Below are 21,711 nucleotides of genomic sequence, written 5' to 3' on the forward strand. Positions count from 1 at the left end.
AAGCATACTGTCTTCTGATATGATCTTTTGGATGAAGGAATGTTTCTGAACATTCTTAGTTTGAAGCAATCAACAACTAACATAATCTGATCATAGATATCTGACCAAATGTTTTCCAATCCCTGAGGCAATTGATGTAATTTATTTAGATTATTTAATTGTTTTACATTTACAAACATTTCATCATCATCTAGATTATTGTGGAGACACCTCTCCAAGTCCAATCCTCTGTCCCCATCATGAGAGGTGGAAGCAGGTACGGCCAGCCAACAGGGCTCTGGTGGAGCTGTACCGGTCAATCCCTTTACAGTGGATGCAATGGATTGCAGAAGCGATGATGACCTCCAACCATACCAGCGACTTCAGAGGACAATGGAGACAGGAGGGCATCGATAGTCTGTGCACCACTGGAAGCTAAGGGCCCAAGTAAGTAAGTGTTGTGGAGACAAATCAATGGGTGAGTCAATTACCAACATTTTAACCAAATTGACTTTCTGAGGAAGGACAGTTTTCCTTCGCACCTTTGACATCATTTAAGTGGGTAATCGTCATCTGTGAGTACTTGACTGTGAAAAATCCAGTGACCTTTGAAAGATTAAGACTGAAGTGACTGTAGCTCTAGGTTTGAAATATCTTCTTCCGTTACGTAAGGGATCTTAATTGGCTTCGCACACAAAAAAAACTGGCATGTTAACGTATTAGACTCACAACTTAAAAGGAGGCCAAGAACTAAGTTGTATAAATTAAGTCATGAGGCTTAATTCCAGGATCCCAGTGAAGAATGAAAAAACAGGTCAGCAGCATCAGTGGAAAGGGAATGTTTCAGGTCTAGGACCCTTCATCAGAACATACTCATGCTGAAAGAAAGTGGGTTACAGGATGCAATCAATACACAGTTTCTCAGGCCTGTGACATTAACTATTTCTCTTTCCACAGATGCTGACTGACTCACTGAGTATTTCCAGCATTTTCTTCTCTTATTGCAGCATAAAGTCCTTTGATGAAGAAGTAGATATTCTTTGAGACTTGGCTTGATATCTCCTTGTGCAACTGGAACCTCAAGTGGCAGACCCCAGTCAGTGAGGTATTGGCAACAACATCACCTCCACAATCACCATCAGCACAGGCTGCGTGCTTAACCCCCTGCTCTACTCAATTTATATCTATGATAAGTCGTATCAGTGTTAATTTTTATTTGCACAATTTGTCTTCTTATGTACATTGGTTCGTTGCCAAGTCTTCATTTATGAAAATAACTTGGAAAATGTGTAACTTGGGTGGTTGATGGTTGGGTTTAGTTACTCTCCGATCTTGGCAATCCATTTTCAAACGTTTCGTCACCATACGAGGAGACATCATCAGTGCGCTATTCACTTGTGGTGTGTTCTCTGAATGCTTGGCCTTCTTATACTTACTGACCGATTCATAAGTTTATAAAGACCAAGCATTTGGAGGACACTCCACGAGTGTACAGCACACTGACGGGGACTCATCATGGTGACGAAACATTTGCAAATGCATTGCCAAAATCAGAGTGCAACTGAACCCAACAGTCTTTGTTTAAATATAGTTTATCATAAATTCTGTATTACTTTATTTACCTGTAAATGCCAGCAAGAAAATTAATATCAGAGTAGTATATGGTAGTACATGCACTTTGATAATAAATTTTACATCAGTGGTGACTGGACTTTGACTCTAACAGTAAACCTTTAACACCACTAACATACCTGTGCAAAATAAAGTTTCAGCTTGGTGCCATTGAAATCCGATTCATGTAGTTCTATTCGTGCTTGTGCAGCTGCCTCGCGATTGCTGAAGTTTATCTGCACTCTCTGAAAGCTCTGGAATAATTGGAATGTGGCATGTTCATCATAGAAGCGGAAAAGGGCTTCGAATCGGTCCTGTTTAAGAAAATCACACCACAGTCACAATCTTAAAATGCGGAAGGTTAGTTACACCTGATGCAAGCACATCCTTGCCAAACCTCCTTTTACAAATTGGCAATGGTATTCAAATAAACACTCCCCATGACTACTCTCTCATTTATATCACAGCATTCATTAAACAGGATACCACCTATATTACCCTGTTTGGTCTTCTTCATTCACACTCTTCTAAACTTGCAATAAACTAAAAAAAAATTATCTGCATTATTTACAGTGTGTGTAACCAACATTAATGAGAGAGATCCATCTAGCTGCATGTACATTGAAAGAACAGAGCTGGAAAGCATTGACATCTTCCTTTTGGAAAATGTCTTTGGACATTTCAATTGGTCCAACAGATCCAAACATGGACTATTATTTGGGAAAATATATCTTGATCATTATTTAAATAGCTCTGCTGCCAATTCTGCTCCTCCTGCTCTTGCTCAGGATGTGCACACCTCTAAAGTCCAACGTCTTCCTGCCAACAACCATTTATATTCTCTGCAATCCTAACCAAAACCAGAATCCTCGTTCCAGTGTCCCAGTTCCTAGTTACTTCTGCTCCAGCCACTCTTTCACAGGAAAGTCCTGTCCTCGTTTTTAAAGACTTCCATTACATTTCTCCTTCCTATATTTTGTGGCTCCTCCAGCCAAGACCTCATTTGATTTATCACCATGTTGTCTGATGTGGGCAATCATGATCTTCCGTCTGTCTTTAATCTGCAAGGAAGACCCCATTCCCATGTTTCTTCTTATTCTTTTCTCTATCCACGACCATGATTGTTCTTGGCAAATTTTCCTACAGAACTGGTTTGACATTGCTTTCTTCTGGTCAGTGACTTCACAAGATGGGTGACCCCAGCCATTATCAATAATGTTCGGAGATTGTCTGCTTGGTGTCAGTGGTCGCATAACCATGACTTGTGACGTGCATCAACTGCTCATACAGCCATCCATCACCTGCACCCAAGGCTTCACGTGACCCTGATTTTGGGGAAGGGGGCGCTAAGCAGTTGCTACATCTTGCCCAAGGTGCAGGCTAGGAGAGGGAAGTAGCACCTTACACCTCCTTTGGTAGAGACAGATCTCCATCCCACCACCCAATTATCACTGGCGGCTGTTCCTTTAATTGTTAAGATTCTTGAGCTCTGGAATTCCTCCTCTAACCAACCTTCTATTTACATAACTCCTTAAATCCTAGTTTATTTGTTTCATTATTTTCTTAAGCACTATGTGTCAAATTTTATTGGATTAAAATAAATCTATGATCTATGCAGAGCCCCTACACTTTTAAAGGTGCCATATAGACTCAGTGGCTACTCTATTAGATACATCTTACAGTTCATAAAGTGGCCACTGTGAATGTTTGTGGTTTTCTGCTGCTGTAGCCCATCCACTTCAAGGGTTAACATGTTGTTGTGTTCAGAGATTCTCTTCCGAACACCACCGTTGTATTGCTTGGTTACTCGAATTATTGTTGCCTTCCTGTCGTCTTGAACCAGTCTGGCCATTCTCCAATCTCTCTCATTAATAAGGTGTTTTTGCCCACAGAACTGCTGCTCACAGGATGTTTTTTTGTTGATTTTTGCAGCCTCTAGAAGCTATTGGGCATCAAAATCATTGGAGATAAGCAGTTTTTGTGATTCTGAAACCACCCTGTCTGGTACCAACGATCATTCCACAGTCAAAGTCACTTAGGTCACATTCCTTCCACATTCTGATGTTTGGTCTGAAGAACAACTGAACCTCTTGTCCAGGTCTGCATGCTTTTATGTATTGAGTTGCTGCCAGATAATTGACTGATTAGAAATTTACATTAATGAGCTGCTGTACTTAGTAAAGTTGCCACTGCATGTAAATGTAAGGAAGCGTTGAGTATAATTGATTCATGCTTGGTTCTTTGCTCCAAGTTTTTTTTCAATATCACAAGTTACTGGTCATTTTTTTTGTATAACTGAGCCAAAATAACATACACAGGGCACTTAATCATAAAATGAACGATAATCGTAATCCAGCAGTTAATATCTAACCTTTCAGATTGACCTCAGCTGACATATTTGATCATGAGTATGTGTCAGTTTCGGAGATTATTTCAGAATGAAGATCCTGCCCACACATGCAAACTGCAGAGTTACTAAGAGGAAGATGCTAACTCAATTTACCAGCCTGATTTTTGGTAATGCTTTAACAACATTCCAGTCAAGTCCTGGGGGTGGTACAATTGGCCTCTGAAAACCACAGTCATCTACCTTTGTGCGGGGTATGACTGCAAAGATGTCCCGTTAATGGCTGCCGGTTAGTTTTACCACAGCATATCGATGTTACACTTGATCAAGTGTAGTTTCAAGAGCAGTCACCCTCACCTCATCTCGGGAATTCAGCTCCTTGTCCCCTGTTTGGATGGAGTCTCAAGTGGAGTAGTCCTGGCAAAACCAAAACTTCGCACGGGTGAGGAGTGGAATACAATGAGGTCAGGCCCAAAAGGACGTCAGCAGCAAGGACAGTGTGGTAAACTATGTATACCTGTCTGGACACGCCCCTCTGCTGACTGCTCCTGTGGCTCCCCCCACAGACCCCTGTATAAAGGCGACTGGAGGCACTGCTCCCCACTTCAGTCTCCGAGATGCTGTGCTCCGTTTTGCTGCTAATAAAAGCCTATCGTTCGCCTCCCGTCTCCGAGAGTTATTGATGGTGCATCAGACGGGGAAGTGGAAGCGAGGGATAATTGCTGGTCTGGTCATTGGGACCAACCTACTTGTTGGAAGATAGTTATTCCAGACTCCACAGCCACTATTTAGGTCAGGCTGATTACCCTTAACTAACAGCAAAGTAGGTCATACTCAGAGACATAGGAGACTGCAGATGATGGAATCTAGAGCAATAAAACATTGCTGGAGGAATCCAGTCGACTGGGCAGCACGTTTGGTGGATTTGAGAGAAAACTTGGCATTTTGGGTCAAGGTATCCTGACACAATGCGTGATCACGTTTACAAACTGGGTTCATGATTAAAGCTTTTGCACAATACATAAATTACATTCCACCAATAATCTTCTAGCCCCTTATTTGAAAGATGGCATAAAGGGGACATGGTCCTGACTCTGAGCGCTGCCTGTGTGACTTGTGTACATTCTCGCTGTGTCTGTATGGGGTTTCGTTGAATGCTCTAGCTTCTTCTCACGTCCCAAGGTCCTGTGATTAATTAATGGTTGATCACTGCTCCCCAGGCAGAGATACCTTACAGATGCTACTCAACCCACTAAACCTTGCCACCATTTTGTTTTGCTACAGTTACTCAAAAAATCCCCTTTAAAGCACAACGAGTGTTGGATACGTGTATTATGACCAAAGGAAAAATGGCAGGAGTTGCTTAGCACTTTAGCGCAAGGGTGTTTATTAGGTGCACCAAAAAACCAAACTTACAAAAATTAGCAAAAATAGTGAAAACTGCTAATATTTACAAAAAGATTATCTACCAGAAAACACAACATTAGCTCTGTACTTATTCTTGTGAAGTGTGAGCTCCTAGCAGCCCCTACTGAGGGTATTCAGCTCTTTTCACACTAGGACATATCATCTTTAATTACCCACAAAGTTAATTTAAGACTACACATGAATTAGAATATGATGCACCCACAATGTGGTTACAATCACATTACATTTAATGTCCTGGTTAAGATTTCTACTGCTGTGCTGTAGGTATTTCATTTTAGCAGTTTTCTGCAAAGGCACTGTGTCTTGCTGGAAGAATGTTTTGGTTTTGGCTAAAGACACCCTGCTGTTCAGCTTAGGAACATGATGTCAGCCAATCAGGATGGTGGGATCTGGAGGAAGTTCTAGAGAGAGTAAGGCAGAGAGAGAGTTTTGTGATGGATGGTGTCTGGTTTGGGTTCTTTTGGCAAGAGCTGCGGAGCGGACAGAAGGGAAGGTGCTGCAGAATGCCGTTAGAAGGAGAGCCCCTGTTGCAAGGAGTGCTTTGTGTAGATGAATGGCTCCAAGGAGGAAGGCGGAGAGAGGGAGAGGGGAGGGGGAGAGGGTGAGGGTGAAGGCAAGGGCGAGGATGAGGGAGAGGGAGAGTAGGGGAGAGAGAGTGTGAGAGTGAGAGAGAGACAGAGAAAGAGATAGATAGATAGATAGCTTGAGATGGTCTTCGAGGGGAGTTCAAAAATGTGACGGGTGTTTTCACGCAGACCATAGGTCTAGCACATGAGTTAAAAATACACCCCTGAATACCTTGTTTTAGAAGAGATGAGTTCCAATGTTTATGTGCACATTTAACAGTAATGGGCCTATTTCCTTTTCTTTTCCCTAATAACAGTTTGATACAGTTGAAATTAGTAAACATATTTTCTTTATAATTTAATGTTGTGTACGATCTGTGATTCCTTGCTTATGGGCAGTATTTACATAGCATTCGCTCAAATCAAAGTTCCTTTAATCAGAACATTCCAATGTTCCCATTTGGTTGAAACCCAAATCATACCAACCCTAGACATATATTGTTTACGAAAGGTGGTCTTCTCGCCACTGAGTCACGTGGCTGTTAGCAGAGGTAGCTAACGAGGCAGTTTTACGGTGAGGGAGTTACATAGAAAATAAACAGAAGTATCTACATTAATTACAGTATACTGTACAAACAACATATACCCATCCTCATTACTAAAGAATCAGAATTAGGTTCAATATTACTGGCGTATGTCATGAACTAGCAGCAGCAATATATGATAATATAGAAAAAAACAAAAAAAAGTAAATCAATTACAGTAAGCATATACATATATGCATATTAACTAGTTTAAATAAAATAGTGCAAAAACATAAAAAACAAAAAATTGAGGCAGTATTCATGGATTCAATGTCCATTTAGGAACCAGATGGCAGAGGGGAAGAGCTGTTCCTGAATCTCTGAGTGTGTGCCTTCAGGCTTCTGTACCTCCCTCCTGATGGTAACAATGAGAAGAGGGCATGTCCTGGGTGATGAGGGTCCTTACTAGTAGATGCTGCCTTTCTGAGGCACCGTTCCTTGAAGATGTCTTTATTACGGAAGCTGGTACCCAAGATGGAGCTGACTAATTTTACAATTATCTATAGTTTATTTCAATCATGTTCAGTAGCACCCCCACCCCCATAACAGACAGTGATGCAGCCTGCCAGAATGCTCTCCATGGTACACTTGTAGAAGTTTTTGAGTGCTTCAGGTGACAAACCAAATCTCCTCAAACTCATAACGAAATAAAGCTGTTGTCTTGCCTTCTTTATAGCTGCATCAATATGTTGACACAGGGTTAGATCCTCAGAGATGGAATATTCCGCTGTGCGTGGACGGAAAGGCACCATAGATCCAACCTGCCCAGTTTCGGTCCCATCATGAGAACATACCGGTGAAGACCATGAAGTGCGTACACTCAGCACAGTGACAGCAGAATGACAAGGCAATGTTGGTGCGTGTGTAAATATGTGGGCGTAAGGAGTGCGTTCACTGAGCACTCTCTGTTACACAAGAACTTTGCTCTCTGCATGGTCTTGTCTCTAATTTTCAACAGCTTTCTGTTTTCATTAACATTGTAGTGTACAGCACACAAAACTGTGGTGTTACACAATCCAGTTTCTGGGCAAGAACATTACAAGGAAGGAATTTAGGCTCATTCCAAATGAATAAATAACGATCAGTTACATGTTTTTACAGATCCTGAATTTTTCTGTGGTCTTGCACACATAATAGTATGATTAGGAATCATACTCTGATAAATTAGATTAGTTAACTCAGCATAACTGAAACAAGGCCAGCTGTACAAAAATAGCAAGGCTTCTGAACAGAAATCCAAAATATGTCAAAGAAAGGTGATCTAGTTTAGAAGATCAAATGCAAGAGGAAATTATGCAGCAAGTGGCAGTACCCTTAGGGACATGGATCTTCAGAGGGACCTTCAGGTGCAAGTCCATAGCTTCTGGAAACGGGCAACAGAATGATAAAGAAAAGAGGCTCATGCCTTCATTGACTGGGTATCAAAAGAAAGTGAGGTGCTGTTCAGGGGTTCAATGTCCACTTAGGAATCGGATGGCAGGGGGGAAGAAGCTGTTCCTGAATCACTGAGTGTGTGCCTTCAGGCTTCTGTACCTCCTTCCTGATGGCAACAATAAGAAGAGGGAAGGTCCTGGGTTAAGGGGGTCCTTAATAATGAATGCTGCCTTTCTGAGCACAGCTCCTTGAAGATAGACATTGGGAAGTCAGGGTGCACTTGTTTAAAACTTTGTTTAGGCAAATTTGGAGTATTGTGTAAAGGTCTGGGTGCCACATGTGCAGGCATTGGAGTGGGTACCGAAAAGGTTCACAAGGATGTTGTCTGGATTAGAGAGTGTTGACTACATGAAGAGGTTGGACAAACTTGGACTGTTTTCTCTGGAGCATTGGAAGCTGAGGGAGAACCTGACAGAAGGTCATAAAATTATGGGATGCATAGACCAGGTATTTACAAAGTCCAGACTATGTCAGAGTTCTTTTCTCAGGGTGGACATGTCAAAAACTAGAGGACATTGGTTTAAAGTGAGAGGGTGAAGTTTAAAGGAGGTTTGCAAGGCAAGTTTGTAACAGAGAGTGGTAGGTTTCTAGAATGCACTACTGTGTGTGGTTGTAGAAGAAGATATGAGAGCACCACTTAACAGGTATTTAGACAGACATGTGCGCAGGCAGGCAATCAAGGGATGTAGACCATGTATAGGGAGATGGGATCAGAATCAGGTTCATTATCACTGACATACAGTAAGTCATGAAATTTGTTGTTCTGCGGCAACAGTGCAATACTTAAAAACTATAAAAAATATAGTCTTGAATGATTTTCCCTTCTAGGGCATTGATGTTTCCATACCAGGCTGCAATGCAACCAGTCAAAACTAAATTGATTGTAGTTTCCTCTAGGTACTCCAGTTTCTTCTCACATCCTAAAAGTCCTGTTGTTGATTGACGGTTGATCACTGTCTGTCCTCAGTCCTGATGACAGGTCTTGGCCTGAAACATGGACAGTCCACTCTTTTCCATAGATATTGCCTGACCTTCTGTGTTCTTCCAGCATTTTGTGTCTGTTGCTATAAAAGATAAGTAGTGCAAAATATTGCAGCAGTGTTCATGAGTTCAATGTTTAGAAACCTCCTGGCAGAAGGGAACAAGCTGTTCCTAAAATGTTAAATATGTGTCTTCTGGCTTCTGGACCTCTCACTGATGGTTGTAATGAGGAGAGGGTAAGGGTCCTTAATGATGCATGCCACCTGCTTGAAGCATCACCTTTTGAAGTTCTTGATGGGGACATGGCAAATGCCCATGGTGGAGCTGATGGGATGAGCTAAGGTTGACATTGTTGAATCTCTGTTTAATTTCTGATCCGTAGGGTTCTTCCAGGGGTCAAGCACACCGAGCAGTCTGAATTCCAAGATTTCGGTTCATTTTGAAGTACAAGCAAATATACAAGAACTAAATTAAAAACTGAGAAACCATGTTAAGAGGTGTATAGACAAAGGAGTGAAAGAGAAGCCAAGACGGCGCTTCTGAAAATCCATCACTTTTATAATAAAATAAAGCAAGTTCCTTAGATAGGAATGAATTAGTTAACAGGCTAAATAGTAAAACAACTATATCGCATGGGTAAAGTGCTGGTACTTAACCAATGAAAAATGAGAAAGGTGATAAACCGTTACTTTAGCTGCTATACCGCTTTCTGCCTGTGGGTGTGGAAAATATTTTTACCTTCTACCTTAACTGCTGAATTGGTAATTAACAGTATTTGGTAAAAATCTTATAAAAAGCATCATGGCCAACACAGTCAACGACTGGGAGTTGGTTCCTGTTCAGTACTCATCTATGTTTAAGGAGAAACAATTCTGTTGAAATGATTAGGACATTATTTTAGCGTTTAAGCCAGCGCTGTACAATATTGCTTTGCAGCAGGGACCAGACTGAATCTGTATCTTTTCTAAAGCCATCTATGCGATCACAGAAAGCCTGGGCTGCGTCGTTCTGGCTGCATCAGAGATTGGACCCTCACAGACTGCAGCAGTGATGCACCAATTTCCTTCAGTTTCCATTTGCAAGAGCAAACCTGCATACCCATCATGTGCAACACTGGATCAAGTGCCTGATCAACAAATCCATTCATTTCAGCCGAGTAGAGAGGCTCCGAGAGAGATGTTCAAGTCTCTAGTATTTCCATTTTTTAAATTACTGACTTAATTGAAGTGTACTTAATTTTGAAGTGAATTTAATTGTTTTCTGGTGGTTTAATTTAATTTTTTAAACTATTTTAGGAAGTGTGTTAATAGCATGATTAATTTTTAATGGATTTTTTGAGCATTTTAAATGTGAAGCAATAATCTCTGACAGCAGGTGCACTTGGGGAGAAGTTGGGCATGACTTGTCTGTTACCATTTCATCTCTGGGCTTGCAGTTCCGGCAGGACAGCCCCGCTCTGCTCAGAAACTTCGGGGACCACGTTGTAGTAGGCACGGGCAGTTTGCCGTGCACTGGAGCAGCTCACAGGTACGATGCGGTCTGAGGGCCATGTTTGGTAGACCATTGCTCTAAGGGAACTGGATGTTACAGAACTGGAGTATGGAGCAGCGTCAGTGAACATCAAAAGATGAGGCAAAACTTTATACCTCTTACTCTAGAAGAGGTTCACGATCTTTTTTATGCTATGGACCCCTACCATTAACTGAGGACCCCAGGATTGGAACCCTTACTCTAAGAAGAAATACATACCAACTGCCTTCCATAGATTTGATCAAAGTAATACAAAAATAATTGTTTATTTATTTATTTAGTGATACATCGCAGAGTAGTCCCTCTGGCCCTTTGAGCCCCACCACCCCAGCACCCCACAACCCCGATTAACCCTAATCACGGGACAATTTACAATGACCAGTTAGCCTACCCAGTACGTCTTTGGACTGTGGGGGGAAACCGGAGGACCCAGGGAAAACCCACACATTTCACGGGCGAGGACGAACAGAGACTCCTTTACAGCACGACGCTGTAAATTGACTCCGGATTCGGGTGCGTCCCGAGCTGCACCAGCATCACGTTAACCTGCTACGCTTATCCTAATAAAGGCAGGCGACACTGTATTAGGGTAGAACGTGCCAAGTCAGCAGAGAATAGTAAAGGAAACACTGAGAACGCAGATGCTGCAATCTGAAGCAACACACTACATAGCTGGAGGAACTCAGTAACATCATCAGAGGGAAAAGGACGGTTGATGCTTTGGGCCTTTCCCTTCATCAAGAATGATGAAAGGTCTCGATTCCCAAACATCAACTGCCCCTTTCCTTAGAGTAGTTAAAAAATGTGCAGATGTATAACGAGACAGTTAGCAAGCAAAGGAGGTGAACCCATGAGCTGGAAAAACAAAACTACATTGGCTTTAAACACAGGCAGAATGATCACATCTGACATAAATAATGCATTAGTCCTTTGCAAAAGAGTGAGTGAGGCCTGTGATTCTTGCAATGGCAGGTAAGTCAGAAGAGGAAAAATTAAGAAGGCTGGTCTACCCTCTGGAAAAATTTGGAGCAGGGGTTCCCAACCCTTTTCATTCAATGGATGCTTACCATTAACCAAGGGGTCTGTAGATCCCAGGTTTGGAATCCCTGATTTAAAAGAATGAGTGGTAACATCACTGAAACATACATAATTCTTACAGGCTGGTCACAGTAGATGTGCTGTTGATGTTTCCCTGGGCTGGGGTATCTGGCAGTCAAGGTTCTGAAATGAGGGATTGGTCATGCAGCATGAAATGAGAAGAAACTTCATTAATGAATATTTGGAATTCTATAACCAGTTGGGGAATGGAGACTCAGCTACTGACCCTCATGCAAGAAAGTGGTGCTGTGGTAAAACAAATGATCTGGAACCTTTCTGAATAACAGAGGGAATGTGAGGGGCCAAATAACTTGCAATTCCCCTGCAGGTTAGTGAGGTGTCCTTAAACCACACAGTTCACCAGTCAGGACTGAATGCACGAACAGTGATCCCAGATGGCTCAAGATACTCGAAGTGCAATAGTAGACAACAAATTCATCCCACCTGTCTTCCAAACCCTCGCTTGTATGTATGCGTTGTACTTATACACCTGTACAGGAATTCTTAAATCGTGGAAAGCTTCCCTTGAGCACCGATTAAGGTGATGAGGGAGATTGAGGCATCGAGGTGAGTGTGAAGGGTGAGCGCCGGCTGCCTGTCTTATGATGGCTCTGCTACGGAAAGGGAAAGGTCTGCCACTGGGTCTAGAGAATGTTGCCCACATTTTCTTCATTTTGGATGAGGACTTGGGCAATACCAACTTTTTTTTAGTCTTATAGATTTTATATTCTGTGTTTTTTGCCCAATCTTTCTTAGTTTTTTTTTGTGCGGGAGGAGGGATTTGGAGGTCAACGTGTCTGTTCTGTTTTGTTCTTTTTTTTGTGCAGGGAGGGGAATTTGAGGGCTTGATGTTCCCGTCTGTTTTGCTCATTTTTTTGTGTGGGGGGAGGGATTTGAGGATCAATGCGCCTGTTCCATTTTGTTCGTATTTTTGTGTGCGAGGAGGGATTTGGGGGTTGATGTGAATGTTCCATTTTGTTCATTTTTTGTGTGCAGGAGGTGGCATTCGGGGGTCGATGTGTCCGTTCTGCTTTGTTCTTTTTTTTTGTGCGGGGAGGTGGATTGGGGGCTGATGTGCCTGTTCCATTTTGTGCGGGGGGGGGGGTGATGATCACGCTGCCTTTCTTTTCTTTCTTGGTTTCACGGCTACCCAGAGAAGAAGAATTTCAAGTTGTATAGTTTGAAAGTAAATGAACCTTTGAACATATGGATTTAGAGGTTAAGTCATGAATGTTAAGCGCTTCGCAGCACATAAAAGTTAAAAGCTATTTCTCAAATGACGACAACCACACAATACTTAACATTATTATACAATGAAATTCAGCATGGCTCTGGTAAATGGGCCAAGCGTGCAATGTTTCAAAGCGAAATGCCAAAAATGCAAGCCGAGAAAGCAAGATAAGCCATGCCCAATGCATCCCTCACCCTGAGCTCAACCACAGCAGCTGCCAAAGATTGTTCATTCACAAGTGACTTATTCAAAATAAAACTAAAACAAAACTTTGCAGGAGATCAGAACTAAGATCAATGGAGCAGAGGAGAAACTGGAACCTAGGGGTCAGATGTTAGAAAGACAGTGAGGAGAGCACTGATGTAGAGACCACGTTTCAGTTGGATGACTATTCCCCACTCCCTTTGCTCTCCAAAGAACTGCAAAATATTGAAGCTGAAAATACTAAAACGAGGCAAAAACTGTTTGTAAAGGTCAAGTCCAGAGAAGAAGGGATCTGATAGGAGAGAAGATTAGACCAATGGGAGAAAGGGAAGGAGGAGGGGATCCAAGAGTAAGTGACAGGCAGGTAAGAAGAGGTAAAAGGTCAGAGTGATCCTCTACCCTAAGGGTGGCCTCACCTTGGCACAAGAGGAGGCCATGGACCAATACATTGGAATCGGGAATGGGAATATCGGAACAGGAATGGGAATGGCTTAGCTTTTCTTTCTACACCCATTTTATTTGCAGCAACGCATGTTGAATGGAATTGCTATCTAAATTCAGCTGCTTCATTCCCCTCGATAAATTCAATATTGTTTTATGCTGTCAAATGTTTAACAAGGTGATGTGAAGGGCAGTGAGGAAAATGCCAATATTGACCACAAGGTTGCTCGTCCTGCCTTGGGCATGCATATGTGCCCTCTTTCAAATTGGCAGTCGACTGAATAATGAGTCAAGGTGAAAAGCAAACTGCATCCTAACAATCACACAGTAGTTTCTGATTATAGCTGAAATCAGAACCCGTGAGCTGTTTTTAGCCAATTACCTTCCTATTACTGGAGTTGTAATGACATCACAATGAGGTATTCTGACAATCTTTAGTAATACTAACATTTTACAGTGGGGCACAGAGCTGAATTTGTTTTTTAGAACATTGTCGAACATTTAGTACATGACAGCAACGCTCGATGAAAAATGATACAGCTTTTACATTCGCACAGTTTGAGCAGCACAGATAGCTATGACCCTGTTTAATCAGATGCTTCACTTGAAGAAAATAATCTTCATATGCCACCTGCTATTCTCCAAATGAAGGCCAGACGAACAGTTTGTTTCCAGACATCTGCCAACAGATTTCTTGCCCTTCTTGTAGTAAACTATTTGCTCTGGTACACTATCCTCCTCCCCGGCTCTGGAGAAACAGCATATTGCAGTAGTATTCTATGCCACCAAAGATCGTTTCTGTGAAAACCAGCCGGTAAACTGATGCATTGCAGGCCCGTGCTGTGCTCTCAGATCGGATGATGGTGCACCAGTGCAGGGAGAGCACAGCACGCTGCAGGTTAACGTGGCAGCACACACTGTGCCGTGGAGCTCGAGCTTGCAATTCACCTTTTCAGTCCACATGCTGTGCCTCTGATCTCGGCCATGCTGTCGTGGCAAGAGCTGCCAACGGAGCGCAGAAGGAGCAAGGGGAATGGAAATGAGATATATTCAGAATCTAAATGTAGGACAAGGGCTTTTTGTCCAATTCCCTTATTAGTGCATTATTAGGGTCACAGCAGCACCTTCCAGAACCCATACCCTTTTCCGATAATCCCTCAGACACTTTGGAGATTTAATATTATCCAGCTCCTGCTAAGCCACTTTATCAAAGCCCCACAACTTTTCCCTTTTATCCACATAAACAGACAACTTTTTTTTTAAAAGACATTTTTCTGAATCTCAGAGCAAAAATGTAAAATATATCACCCTCTCAGTATTCAGGCAAAACCTGAGAGATAAAGAAAGTAATTACCGGTAATGTACTGCAGCCTTTTATCAGCATTGCCAAATACTAATATTGGATCTTTTCCCCCATTCTCTATCAACGGCGGCACCTGAAATGTTGCAAATATTTTAGCAAATTGTTTGCTAAAATTTTCCTATATTCGCTTAGTTTTGCTTCCTGTACTTATTTAGCCTGAGGATGGGCAAAGCAAACAGTACATCTCTGGTAGGCTATCTATCTGGAATGGTTCAGCATCTGGCTCATTGGGTGATCGTTCTGACACTCACTCTAAACTCGCCAGAGGACCATTTCCTGAGCTCCCTTTAAAATTATAGAGACCTTATTCTGGAACCCCTTGGAACTCTCAGATCCCTGGTTCCCTTCCTGTCTCAAAGCTTCACTGGAAATGTTTTTGTACTGGTAGGCAACATGAAAAAGTATGTGAATTAAATGTGTGTTGGGTAATCAATACTCAACAACATTCAGTAGTCTAGAAAATCTGCCAGGTCCAGCACCACAATTCCTGAGTTTGTTAGATTATGAGAATTTTAATGTATATTATATTTAAATAGGTATCAGTAAAGGAAGCATTCGCTCTTTCCTTTCTTACAAGGCTTCCCACTGGAACTATCTTTACCCTTTTGTCACAAATAAGAGAAAATCTGCAGATGCTGGAAATCCAAACAACAACAAAATGCTGGAGGAACTCAGCAGGCCAGGCAGCATCTATGGGAAAAAAAAGTACTCCCATGTCTTCACCTTTTTGGTTGGTTTGTTCGTTTTGTGCCGTGTTGTATGACGTGGGTGATGATGGTCTTTCCATGACCATGATTGCTCCTGACAGATTTTTCTACAGAAGTGGTTTGCCATTGCCTCCTTCTGGGCAGTGTCTTTACAGGACAGGTGACTCCAGCCATTATCAATACTCTTCCTGGTGTCAGTGGTCGCACAACCAGGACTTGTGATATGTACCGGCTGCTCATACGACCATCCAGCACCTGCTCCCATGGCTTCACGTCACCCTGATCAGGGGAGCTAAGCAGGTGCTACACCTTGCCCAAAGGTGACCTGCAGGCTAGCGGAGGGAAGATGTGCCTCACACCTCCTTTGGTAGAGATGTATCTCCACCCTGTCACCTGGAAGGTGGAAGGTTGCAGTGGGGTGCCCAATATGTGTGGTTTTACTTCAATGTTTGTACAAAGTTTAAGAGATTAACGTGCTACCTTCTAAGGTTCAAAAAACTGGTGAGAGGCCAATTTAGTTATTTCAGACTTTGTTTGAGGAGAAAGAAAATGACATACTTCCCATGATATCATTTAATTGCCTTCTGATTAAGTCCTTTACGTCCTCCATACTAACCAGAAAATAATTAAGATTGTTGACTGTTCTTCACAGATTTAAAGAAATACGTTCCTGATAATCTGTTGCAATGCTCCATTAATCTATTTTAACTCACTAGTTTATTAGGTAAACTTGAATAGATTGAAATAGTTATCTCACCAAATTTATTATATATTATGTTAATTACACATCTCTTTCCTCTCTGCTATTCAGAACCCCAAAAAATTCTTCTAGGTGAGGCAACACTTCACCTGTGAATCTGCTGGGATCGTCTGTTGTGTCCGGTGCTCCTGATGCAGCCTCCTCTACATTGGTGAGACCTGTCATAAATTGGGGAACCGCTTCGTTGAGCACCTCCACACCACCAGCCACAAACGGACCATGAAGGTGACCAAATATTTTAATTCCGATTCCCTGTTCCCATTCCAACATGTCGGTCCATGGCTTCCTCTCGTGCCAAGATGAGGCCCCCCTCAGGGTGGGGGAGCAACACCTTACTTTCTGTCTGGGTAGCCTCCAACAAGATGGCATGAATATCGTTATCTCCTTCTGGTAAAAAAGATTACCTCCCCTATGCCCATTCCTCACTCTGGCTTCTTGCCTCTTCTCATCTGCTTATCATCTCACCTTGGGTCCTCTCCTCCTTCCCTTTCTCCCATGTTCCACCTTCCTCTCCAGCCCTTTACCTTCCCCACTCACCTGACTTCATCTGTCACCTTCTAGCTATCGTCATTCCCTTACCTCCCACCTTTTTATTCTGGCATCTTCCCCCTTTCCTTCTCGATCCTGAAGAAGGGTCTCGGCCCGAAACGTTGACTGTTTATTCATTTCCACAGATGCTGCCTGGCCTGTTGAGTTCCTTCAGCATCTTGAGAGTTTTGCCAAGCAAGTAATTACCGGCATCAATAATCAACCTGATGTAAATAAATTATGATGTTTTATTCACAAAATGCTGGTGGAACACAGCAGACCAGGCAGCATCTATAGGGAGAAGCACTGTCGACATTTCAGGCCGAGACCCTTCATCAGGACTAACCGAATCTCTTACTATCTTTCCTTTCAGTTAGTCCTGACGAAGGGTCTCAGCCCGAAACGTCGACAGCGCTTCTCCCTATAGATGCTGCCTGGCCTGCTGTGTTCCACCAGCATTTTGTGTGTGTTGTTTGAATTTCCAGCATCTGCAGATTTCCTCGTGTTATGACGTTTTATTCAATGGTTGGGATACAGCCCAAAATAAACTTTATTCACAATAAAAAATTTACTTGCAACAATAAACCATTCAATATCTTTGCATTCTTTACATCCATGGTCAGTGCATTCCATACATTTCAATACTGCTGCACTCACGTGGCACTCTAGGATTTCATATTAAATACTACAAGTAATCGAGGGGATTCCTCCCCCCCCAGCACACCCCAACTTCCAGCAGGGGAAGAACCCCAAAACATGGTCCTTCCCCACCAGCTCTTCTGCAGTCAACATTTAATAGTAAATACTGAGATCGTAACTGCATCACGGTAGTGTAGTGGTTAACACAATGCTTTATGGTATAGAAGCCTGGGTTCAATTCCCACCATTGCCTGTAGGAAGTTTGTGCATTCTCCCTGTGACTGCATGGGTTTTCTCCAGGAGCTTTGGCTTCCTCCCACAGCCCAAAGATGTACCGGTCGGTAGGTCATTGTAAACTGTCATGTGGTTAGGCTCAGATTAAATCAGGGGTTGCTTGCCGACGCGGTTCTAAGGGCCTATTCTGTGCTGCATCTCAATAAATATGTAAATAAATAGATATGTTTACCTATCAACTCCCCCTGGGTCCTATCTTCCTTCCCTTTCTCCTATGATCCACTCTCCTCTCCTAGTAGATTCCTTCCGCTCCAGCCCTTTACCTTTCCCACCCACGAGGCTTCACTTATCACCTTCTAGCTAGCATACCTATCAGATCTGTAGGTATTAATTATTCTCTCATTCGCACAATGATACTGGAGGACAGACAGTTCTTTAATAATGTATTTTATGCGAGAAAAGTTTACAGAATCATCCAGCTTTGTGCCTGTTATCACACAAGCAGGCTGCTTCTCCTGATAAACAAAGGGTTTCTGGAATGATCTAACATAAACATTGCTGCAATATATACAGAAAGAGCAATAGCTGATATGCTACATCTTAAAACAACTTGCACCAAAGTATTACATACCACTATATACGATTGTATAACAAAAATGTTATTTTTTCCCCCTTCTAGTATTTCGAGGTTGACTTGCAATTACAAAATGAAATTCCGATGTGGGTTACTCAATCCTCAGTACCACACAAAATTCTAAAATCTCAAAAAGCAGCACCAGATATATCTGTGCTATTCCCAAGACAGTAGCACTACAAGTTGTAGGATAGGAAGCTTCAGGATTTAGGCCTAGAACAATGAAGAAACAGTAATATACACTTTTCCAGGCAGGATAGTGTGTCACTTAGAGAAGTACCTGCAGGTGGTGAAGTAAATACTATATCAAACACTGTGGCGGGTCAGCGACAGGATATTCTACAGTTAGTGACTCCCTTCCTGACACCTCAATGCCTTTCCGCCATCTACAAGGCTCAAATCAGGAGTGCAATGAGAATTCTCCACCCACTTGATTGAGTGCAGCACTAACAACTCCCAGGAAACTTAACACCATCTGAGACAAAGCAGCCTGCTTGATCGGCACCCGGTCCATCACACAAAACATTCTCCGCAACAAGTACAGAGGCTACATTGTACATAATGTAGAACATCTTACTGCCCATTATGTCACTGGTGTTCAGGGCTGCAGTGAACGTCCTCCATCTCTGGTGGTGTTCAGGGCTTCCTTCATCATGTCAGTAGCTTCCCCTCGGTTTTCACTACCGTCAGTCACGCAAGTCCCAGGTGGAGACTCAGGAATACCGTCGCACTCAGGCGAGGAAGGTTTCTTCATTGCTGTTTCCATAACAATTTTGTTTTACCAGTCAGGGTTGTTAGCCCTGAGCTGAACCCCTGAACCTGGAGGACCGGTGGACCACTCTTAGTTTTGCCTCTACCCTTTGACCTGTTTAGCATGGGTGACCCGACCAAGAGCCAAAGCACAAGGCCCTGACTCCAGCCAACATAGCTCTCCAGGTCTTTGAGACATGTAAGTCTCCAAACCACAACAAAGCTTTGGCCCTCTTGGGGGTATGTAGAACATGCATTGTACTTATTTATCTCAGCTACTCTGACAAAACTCTTAACTTCTACCAACATGAAGGTCAATAGCTTTAGCTACATGGGAGCACCACCACCTGCAAATTCCCCTCAAAGGCAGACACCAGCCTAACTTGGAAACAAATCACTGTTCCTTAAATGTGAATCACATCTAAATTGTGAATCTCCTGAGGCAACGTCACTGTGGTAACACCTTCCCCAGAAGGGCTGCATTGATTCAAAGGACAGTTCACCACTCCCTTCTCAGGGGGAACCATGGAATGCAATTAATGATGACTAGAATTTGTGATGACACCCGCATCACAAATAAAACAAATTGTTACAAGATTAATTCTAAACATAGAATTACTTTGTCATACTTTCTTTTTAAGAAGAAAAAAAACTCATTCTCAACATTTCCACCATTTTTTGATAGGGAATTAATGCCTATCAAAAAATGGTGGAAATGTTGAGAATGAGTTTTTTTTCTTCTTAAAAAGAAAGTATGACAAAGTAATATTTAAACCCATTGGCTCAGATTGCCCTTTGCCCTGCTGTAACCAATGGAAAGGGTGGGAGAATTCCATTCAAGCCTCTGAAGTCACATTCAGATGATTCATCGTGAGCTGGATAATACTTAAAATTTAATAGAAATCTGAGAGAATACCCATTTCCAATTGCTCCACAAAACAACATCTCAATCCATTTAAAGCGACATAATAGTCATGCACACTTTAACTAATTCATATTGACACAATTCTAGTGCTGAATTAAAAGGGTTAAAATAAGGCCATGGATCGAATAGCCTCGGAGTATCATAGTTAATTTGGGGTTAATTTTGCAGCTTGTATATAGCCCAAAGTGCTGTGTGGTTTGACAGAATTCTCTCTCATTGATTTTACTCCAGAAATAATGTGACACATTTTGCATTAATACAAATTCAAGGTCATTTCATTTCAATGCAGATGCGGCAATAAGATCCAACTACATGAAAGAGAATCTCCATCAAAGAATCTTTTGACAAATAGTTTGGAGAAATAGGGTTAACTGTAAGAATTGAATTGTGCACCCAACAAATTATGATTTTTATTTCTAGAGCCCCGGGCAATAGCCACTCAAACCTACAATTTGAAGGAAATGTAAAGCTTATATAACCAAATTAACAGCATTACTGCCATGGCCGAGGTCACTGACTATATCCACAATTCTGTTCTTCCATAAATAAGCTGTGTCATTGTTGTTGTCTAGTTCTAAAGTCATCAGTTACTCACATTATTTACAGCTAAGAAGTTACAAATGATGGAAGCGCTTTAAAACCCCAAATATCACTTAAGAACAGAAATAACTTTTAGATTCATAGTCACCCAGCACAGAATGAGTCCATGTAGCCAAATATTTCTGCCTCAGCTCTTTGAAAGGGCCTTTCAATCCTCTAAGCTTTCTATAAAGCCCAGTAAGCATTTTATCCTTTTCTGAAAAAACCAAATTGTCTTACCATTGAAGGGTGAGAGGGTGGAGATATGTCTCTACCAAAGGAGGTGTAAGGTGCTCTTTCTTTTCACTAGCCTGCAGGTCACCCTTGGGCAAGGTGTAACATCTGCTCAGCCCCCCACCCCACCCCCTCCCACCGATCAGGGTCACATGAAGCCATGGGAGCAGGTGGTGGAGGGTTGTATGAGCAGCCGGTGCATATCACAAGTCCTGGTGATACGACCACGGACGCCAAACATACTGTAGAGTATTAATAATGGCTAGGGTCACCCGTCTTGTAAAGGCACTGCCTAGAAGAAGGCATAGGCAAACCACTTTGGTAGAAAAAAATTGCCAAGAACAATCAGGGTCATGGAAAGACGACGATCGCCTACATCATACAACACGGCGCATTATGAATGAACTTATCTAAACCCCACCCCTTTCGACTGGCAGCTTAATGATGACACCACTCACCTCAGCTCCGTCGGTTTTCTTTTCCATTTACTTTAATGCCACATCCTCTGCCAGTGGTAATAACTTTTCCAAAGTTCTAAGTAAATTTATTATCAAAGCACATAGATGTCACCATATACAACCATGAAATTCATTTTCTTGTGGGCATACTCAATAAATCCAGAATAGAATCAGTGAGACCATACCAACATGGGCACTCAATCAGTGTGTAAAAGACACAAACTGTGCAAATAATAAGAGAAATAATAATAGTAATAATAAATAAGCAATAAATTTTGACGATGTGAGGTGAAGAGTCCTTGAAGGCGTGTCCGTTGGTTATGGGAACAGTTCAGTGATGAGGCAAGTGAAGTTGGGTGAAGTTATCCCTTTGGTTCAAGAACCTGATGATTGAGGGGTAGTAACTGTTCCCAAACCTGATGGTATGAGTCCTGAGGCTCCTGTACCTTCTCCCTGATGGCAGCAG

The 21,711-nt window shown here is 42.2% G+C and overlaps 1 protein-coding gene across 5 annotated transcripts in view; it reads right to left on the reverse strand.

Moving 5' to 3' along the window:
* LOC140719642 (calcipressin-2-like) overlaps positions 1-21,711 on the reverse strand; it is a 126,311-nt gene that overhangs the window by 32,533 nt on the left and 72,067 nt on the right. For all 5 annotated transcript variants that reach the window (XM_073034394.1, XM_073034392.1, XM_073034393.1 and 2 more), the window contains one exon: positions 1,731-1,904. In XM_073034394.1, coding sequence (XP_072890495.1) covers positions 1,731-1,904 — 174 coding nt within the window. The remainder of the gene's footprint in view (positions 1-1,730; positions 1,905-21,711) is intronic.

The sequence above is a fragment of the Hemitrygon akajei genome, chromosome 32 (assembly GCF_048418815.1).
Source record: "Hemitrygon akajei chromosome 32, sHemAka1.3, whole genome shotgun sequence".
In the NCBI taxonomy this organism is placed as follows: Eukaryota; Metazoa; Chordata; class Chondrichthyes; order Myliobatiformes; family Dasyatidae; genus Hemitrygon; species Hemitrygon akajei.